This window comes from Hordeum vulgare, chromosome 4H, assembly GCF_904849725.1.
Source record: "Hordeum vulgare subsp. vulgare chromosome 4H, MorexV3_pseudomolecules_assembly, whole genome shotgun sequence".
Taxonomy (NCBI): domain Eukaryota; kingdom Viridiplantae; phylum Streptophyta; class Magnoliopsida; order Poales; family Poaceae; genus Hordeum; species Hordeum vulgare.
Genome location: NC_058521.1, coordinates 402,469,825 through 402,477,774, shown reverse-complemented (window position 1 = coordinate 402,477,774; position 7,950 = coordinate 402,469,825). Strand labels below are relative to the sequence as shown.

Sequence of the window (7,950 nt, the reverse complement as noted above, 5' to 3'; positions counted from 1 at the left end):
AATACGCGGATTGTATGGATCTTGTTGCGGAGATTGGGGATGCCCATTTCAAGCATTGTTTACACGAAGAGAAGATTTAGTTTTGAGAGTAGATTTCTTGTAATTGGGTCGATGAGCCCCCTGATTTTCTCTCTATCGTAAACAATATACTTCCTCTATAAACTAATACTCCGTCCATCCGAAATTACTTATCGCAGAAATGGATAAAAAATAATTTATTTAAAACTATATACATCTAGATACATCTATTCCTTTAACAAATATTTCCGGACGAAGGAAATATAAGAGAAGTGATCTAAACAGTTTTATATTAGTTTACATAGGGAGTAAGTGTTATTTGAGTTCAATAAAGTAAGCCATGATGGTGTTCACCCCAAAAAGAACTTGAATACTTATGGTATCAATATAGTAAAATCACGGCTACCAGACGATACGCTAAAAATCTTTTGTGACAAGTAATTCCGGAGGGAGGGAGTACCAGTATGGTGTGCCGCACCTGTGTAGTACGTCAACAAAGCGGAGCATGAATGCCCTAGTGTCATACCAGCTCAATGCCTTGCATCGACATGCCAGTCATTTGCACTTACAAAAAAGATGCAGTGCATTTTCCATTCGAGGGGTTTGAAGCAAGGTTTATGTACATCAAAAGCAAATGCTGCAATCTAACACTACAACATAGCATCTGGTGCCGACCCAAGAGAAGTTAGATCTACATCTACAGTTCACTCACATGTAGCACTTGCAGCTGAGTAAGTCCGCATCATCAGAAAACCTGAACAAGTGGGAAGCCTTTATCAAGCCTCTGGGTGGCATAAGCTCCTCTCCACCTCCCATGTTGATCATCCAATACAGAAGAATACTCTGCTGAGCTACATGTTGCACATGCACAGCAGTGTTACAACTTCATGAGTGGAGACTCGACGAAAAAATATGAGCACGTCTTAGGTGGTACATGAGGAGGCTGCTGAAGCTTGGTATGCCATTACTGCAGTCAGCTAATCAGGTTATTAGGATGAGCATCTAGATGTAGCTGTCAACCCGTGTTACCACTGTTAACTCCAGCCCTCTATACCGATCAATCGGGCACCCGAGTGTAGTGTTCATGCCTCGGTATGTTTTAGCTTTTCCCTTCTCTTTCTAGCAGGCCCAAGGCACTCATAAGGATTTGCATAGAAGTAGTCTTCTTCCTTAGGCTGCCCAGCGATGACTTTTCTTCTCGTGGGCTGGCTCATTCGGCCCTCATGTAGCTCCTTGACAGCAGTACAGAATTCATTCCATGACAGCTCCTGGTCTTCAAAAAGATCTATAAGCTCAACCAGCTTCTTCCTATCAAGCTGTATGGTTCTGTGGAAGCCCATAAACCTGCATTGCAACATATACACCTCTCAGTTAACCTAGGGGCATTCATTTTGCTCTTGCCCACTATAGCCACGATTCTTCAAAGCAAACATCTGCATCGACACGATAGCTGTACACTAGACTTCCCACCCAGCTAATCATGTCATAATAACACATACACATGGTGGCAAGAAAAAGATATGCTCATATTAGGAAGGTCAGAAATAGACATGCCTGCGGTGTCCTTCGACAACTTTAGCCATGTTTCCATCATTACTGGGAATAAAAACATCACTAGCGACAGAAACAAGATAGTCCAGGGCTGCCATTTGAGTCGAGTGTTTTTGGAAGAGGTGTAGCTCATCTTCAGATAAAAGCATCTCCTTACGCACCTACAGTTTGAATATCAGATAAGCATCATTTTAATGTTAGCAAGAAATTCTGGGTGTTAAATTATGATCTGCTTACGATGTTAGGGAACTCTGCCTTCAATGCAGCTAATCTTTTTTCACCACCATAGATTTCACCTGAGGCAATATATATCCGGGTGTCCCTGGGGAAACCAAGAGCTTTGAGCACTAATGTTGTTTCCCCAGGTGTAAGCGGGCAGAGTCCCTCGAGCCTTTTCTTCTCAGAGTCTATTTCCTTTTCTTTCCACCAGGGATATGCATACCTGAGGTTCAAAGAACAGACAAAAACGAACATTCAATACAAAGGATGGGAGGAGAAAATATGGTTAACTGAAAAGCTGTATTGCCGAAGGAACCTCATTCTCGTGAGCTCTGCTGTTTCTTGACCAGAACATCCGTGTGTACAGCCAGAGAAGGCGAGCATATCCATCTCATATCTCAGATGAAGCACAACAAAATATCCAGTACTCCTGAGACTCGATATCATCTTGTTGCCTAGGGCCTCAATGGATGGTGTAAATCTTAATGCATTGTAGTTAACACGGCAGCGAAGCTTTTGGAGCTTTAGAGGAAGGCCATTGTTCGCAAGGCGAGAATCTGTCCTGCTAAAACGTATAACCTTGTGCTTTCGTACAAGAGGCAAGATCTGGAAGGAAGACAGCTCTGACAGTAAGAAACAAGCAGAGGATAGAACAGAAGTATAAATCTATCTCTTGAAGGAAGATTACTTCTAACCTGTCTCAAATAGTATTTCTCACTAGACCAGCTGACTGGTTGCATTGATAATGGAACTTTCCCATTAAACTTATGTGGGAGTTCTCTGATAACCTTCACCTCATCTCTTAAAGAATAGATGAAATGATTCACATCAAATATATCTCCAAAATCACTGCAAAGTACAAATACATCGAGTCAGCAATTGCAAGTTCTAACTGCATAATCAACCACTGAAAGGAAGTGTGAGAACCACATACCTAGGATCAGCCCAGAAGGATTGTTTATCAAGTTCAGGTACAACCATGGTCAGGTTCAAATAGCGTGCTACAGTTACCATGTCACATATCTGCACAGGAGAAGCTTTCATGGAGCATTAGCACAGGGTAGGTGGACGCTATAGCTGTACATGAAAGCTAACATTTCAGTAACACAAGACCAGAGAGTTCACATTCAGTACTAACCGCAGCTCGCATTTGGTTCAGGCCGCCATTGCATGAAATAAGAAGATAACCGTTACTTCTGTAAGATCCTACAGGAGAGAAAAGAAAGGTTTACTCCGCCTGAACTTATCCTTGTCCCAGCGTAGGTTCTGCTGTTATCAACATCACTACCAGTTGATGCTGCATATATGTCAAAATCAAACTACACAGCAGGCTCAGGTAAAGATGGGGAAACTGTATTCTTGAGCAATAAAATTTACTGCAAAGGGAGCTACAAACTGTTTCTGTTCGATGTATCACCAAGGCACCAGCATGGTGGTTAGAACCTCACTTTGCAAGAGGGAAAAACTTCCCCATTGCGGCATTGTCGAAACAGAAAGTTTTCCTTATAAAATACCAATCATCTCCATGTGTACAACAGATATTAGACCTAGCATTCCTATGCAAACGACACAAATGCACCTTGTCAATAAGCCAAAACACAAATTAAGACCCCACTTTTTGGCATAAAGACTCACATCACAGGACCAAAGCGACCCCAAGTCACCAACTAACTGGAAACAGCATAAGACAACACGAAAGAATCAATTATTCTCTAGCCAGTCTCCGTCACAAGAGGCCATCGAAATCCATTTTTGACTAATCCACCAAATCGGCATTTGAAAACTAAAAGAAGCAAGACATGCAGTAATTAAGAGAAATCATGCAACTATGAACTGACAAGTTCGGCAATCATGAATTTCCGAACATCCCAACGGGCACCAGATTTAACGATCTACACCAAGAATGGCTCAAATTGGCTGGTCTCGTTCGTTCAGTTCCCGGTAAACGATTCGATCCTATCTCACGAATGCTGTCAGCAACCACATTTGGACTGCCGCTACTGAGACAGCGAGCCCCTCAACGAAGGAGGACCAGATTCCAAGAACCCAACCCAGAACAAAGAATCGCCGAACGGCGAGATCAAGAAGACAAGAGCCACTTACTCCTGGTAGGTAGAGCTGGAGGCGCAAGGTCCCCTACATCGTCGGAGGCGACGGCGGTTACGGCGTAGGCGGTTGCAGAGATATTGCGGTTCCCTATGCAGGACGGCCGGGCGGCGCGGAGCGGCGGGAGGGGAAGACCGAAGAAGGTGGAGAGCTGGAGGACCGCCGTCCAGAGCAGTATGCTCGACGCGACCCGCACCGCCCAGCGCAACAACCCAACACCGCCTATGCGGCGGCGGATCACCGGAAGCGAGGCCTTTTGCTTGGCCATATGGGCTTCCGACTCCTATGGCCACTAACTAGTGGTCGTGGTCGTGTGTTGTGTGTACAAGCACAGGACGGCCAGGAGCTTTCCTTTCTGCCTCCGACTCGGCTTAACTGCAGGGTGGGTGAGGTACTAGTACTGTAGTAATTATCTTTTGTCGAGTAATCTCTACTGTTAAAGCAGGATCGAACGTCGTGATGGTTTAACCTAGCGATGGTTCAACCTCCCAGCTATCCCACCTCTCACGTAAAAAAAACCGGCTCGTTAGCTCCTCCCACCCACGTCCTCCGAGCGATTTTTTTTCAATCCTTCAATCCCTCCGAAAACCAGCCTCCTTCACGCAAAAAAACCATACAAAGAAACCGTCACATTCTCTGCCCCTCCACGACCGCTGCCTTCCGCCTCGATCGCTCCTTCTGGTGGCGCACACCCACGACCTCCGATCCATTCCTCCTCTGCACAGCCGCCCTCTTTCCTCTCCCCCACGCAAAGCTCCGCCCTCTCCCCCGCTGGCGCCGCCCTCCACTCACCTTCTTTCCTTAAAGCGGGGAGGCCCTAGATAGATTCGAGCAAGTCAGCAGGGCGGCGGCCATATCCGCCACGGCCACATCTCATTGAGATGGGCCACATCGGGAGAGGTAGATCGAGGGGTGGGCATCCGTGCAGGGTGGCCCAGGCCTGGCGTCACAGGTGGCGGTGTGATTCGATGGTCGGCAAGGCCTAGGACATGGCCGAGGCATCCGCTTGATCTCCATCTCCACTAGCCACCGCCGCCGTTTGAACCCACGGGCGTGAGAATATCCGATCCTACAATGTTTTTGGTGAGAATTGTTGTCTGTCTTCTTTTGATTATTTGGGAGCATTAAGGAGGGGGACAAACAGAGCCATCACTTGCGCTCTGTTTGGGGTTTGTGAGGAGGAGGAGAAAATTCATGCTGGGCCTTCGAGATTCTTCGTGGAACTGTAAGTTTTCTCTCCATCTATTGTTTTTATTCTATTTGATAGATTGCATCCGATCTATAATCAGTTTTTTGTCCAATTTCCTCATCTGATTTTTTTATCCATGGCTCTGTAAATATGAACGATCTAATTGCCTGCCACCACTGAAGATCGACGTTGCATCTGTGCCAACCATCGAGTCGTCAATATCTATGTCGGGAGGGTAACTGCCTCACCCTCGCTCTGTCCTTTCATCTACAATCCCCATGTAGCCATGCCAAAATACTATCGATCAACATACAGTATGCCAACCTTGGCCCTTGGTTCTTGGTTCTGTAGTTTGTTTTGATTTTTTTTTCTGCTTTGTCGAGTTAAACCAGAAGTGTCTCTATGTAATTAAGCACACACCATATTCTTCCCTAATATGTGTTTACTATCAATAAGTTTGCAGGTTGAAGCATGCTAATCACCCCACATGTACGCCCTATTGCCTTGATGTGATGGCCTATATAGCTTCACCTGGAGGTGTTCACGTCTCCACTTGCCCATTGGTAACCTTGATGAAGTGGTTAATTGGTTAGGAACCGAAATATTTGAATAATGTTGAGTCATCAGGCCATTTATTTATCCATTATTTGGTTTATAATTTTTCATTTGTACACATCGATGATTTTCTAGATTGAGACCAAGAATTAAGATTGATCCATATTTCTCTTTATTAGTTTGTTGCATTTATGAAGGCTGGTCGTCTTCCTAGAGGAATCAAACATTATGGGTTCCCATACAATTCTTACGTGTCATGCTGGTATATCCCCTCTCTTTTTACTTTTCGAGTTTACTTTTATTTCAGTTTCTAGGTGCACCTAAATTTTCTTCAAGGGTGACAAGCACATCCCTGGACATAACAGATAATTGTTTTTTAGCTATTGTAAACCTGAAGTGGTATCCCCATTATAATCTTTTGGATTATCTAACTGAATCTAGAATACATACCAAGTGCCATTGTTTGCTAATTATGATTTATAATTGCTGCTTTCTATGGAATAAATAAGATTATGTAGGTTTCATATCACACCCCCTTTGCAACTTTATTAAAGGTAAATAGCTTAGCCCTCTATTGATGATGTCTTTGGTTGTTCAAATCGTGTCATGTGGTTGCTCATGTCTCGCTGTCTTGATGACTAACTTTTTGATGTCTTTATCCTCTCATATAGTTTCTTATTATTAAATAATCATATGGACTATTGCTAGCACAAGAAAACATTTTCACGGTTTCTCTTAAATAAGCATTCATTCTTTTTAGGGGAAGTATGCACATTCATTTGTTGTTGTGAAAAAAGTGAGCTAAATGCCAAATAGCAGTGCTCCAGTTTACTTTCCATACCGCAAAATATGTGTTTCACTATAGTTTATTCTTGAACATAGTACTACATGTTTTATTTTTGCATTTTGAATTAGAAAACAACAACTCCAATTTCATATGGTCAATTTACTCTTTAATTTGCAGGGTTACAAGTGAATTTAAATGCCATTTCCTGGAAATCCGTGTAAGATAACATCACCCCTTATGAAGTTCAATTGTTTCAATGCTCTTAGAAGACAACCTGAGTACCAAGGACAGAAATACACGACTATGCCATGTTAGCGCCGAGTCCAAGTCGATACCATGTATCTATGTATCATTCAACATTTCAAAAGGAAATACCAACTTGGTTTCTTTTTGTTCCAATTACATCAATGTGTTTCTTTCAAGCTGGTTGCAAAAAAGTATAATTTAGAGGTCCCGCAGCAATGCGCCGCCGCCGATTGAACCCACGGGCGCGAGACTGGGAGACGTTTTTTACGGGCGTATGGGCCACCATCCTCGAGACAACGCCATGGACGGTACTGGCTGCAACAGCGGGACCTTACCCTGCTCTGGCCCATGGTCGGTGATGAGCTCTCTCTCTCTCTCTCTCTCTCTCTCTCTCTCTCCTTTGCCCTCACATTTTTTTGGTTTATCTTCCTGTTTATTCTCAGATCAAAGTCAATGGGACGTGATGTACCATAAGAATAAGATGTTTGCATGTTTTCAAATGATGAGTTGTTTCATAATTGTTAGAATAAGCTCGCCCTCGTTCTTTTCTGTTTGAATTAGATTTGCTTGTTCCGAATTTTGATCACATTGTCGTGTGATGTATTGATCTTGGTGTTGTTTTGTTTGCATAGACACCTAGCGATGTATCAAAATCTGTCCTGTGGAATAAAGGAGCGTTGAGGATGATGGTTTCCATGTTGGCTTGGATGTTGCTTGTTTGGTAGTGGCCTTTAATATGTCAGGTAAGATCTTGGGGTATCATATTCGCTGATTCTCCATTAGATTCCCCTGTTCATTGCATGATTTTTCCTGTTGTGTTCGGTTAGTTGTGATGCGTGTCGCCTGTAGGGATACGTTGTGGCCGCAAGCCATGCGTGTGCCGGTGACAAGCATGCTAGGTAATATTTGTGTTCATGAATGCAGGAGGAAAGTAACTTGATAGTTTGAAATAAAAATGGTTCCCAGAAGATTTGGTCATGGTGCAGTATTCTTAGGCTAACTTACTATTTCTTGTAGAAACTAGAAAGATATGTCTAGAGAATAAATGTACATGTAAATTTGGTATACATAGTTTCAATACATGTGCATTTCACTTTTAGTTATATGTAGGTTACTAGCATGATTTTATTCGAGGTATTTGCCAAGTGGTGTGTGGCTGAATTAAGTGGAAGTTCTTCCATCGGTTGTTGCTGGGCATATAGAGTTTACCTTTGATTTTATATATGGTGTACATGGGTCCAGTTTTCTTGAGAAAATTTGATGTAGTTTTCTGCAATAA

The 7,950-nt window shown here is 43.2% G+C and overlaps 1 protein-coding gene across 1 annotated transcript; it reads right to left on the bottom strand.

Moving 5' to 3' along the window:
- Positions 1–583: 583 nt before the first annotated feature.
- On the bottom strand, positions 584–4,257 carry LOC123448742 (rhamnogalacturonan I rhamnosyltransferase 4-like). Its single transcript, XM_045125735.1, has 8 exons — positions 3,892–4,257; positions 2,927–2,994; positions 2,723–2,811; positions 2,484–2,637; positions 2,105–2,394; positions 1,807–2,011; positions 1,573–1,730; positions 584–1,362 (listed from the first exon to the last, which is right to left on the bottom strand). The coding sequence occupies exons 1-8, from the start codon at positions 4,160–4,162 to the stop codon at positions 1,101–1,103; spliced, it is 1,497 nt and encodes a 498-aa protein (XP_044981670.1). The 5' UTR covers positions 4,163–4,257; the 3' UTR covers positions 584–1,100.
- Between the last annotated feature and the right edge of the window lie 3,693 nt (positions 4,258–7,950).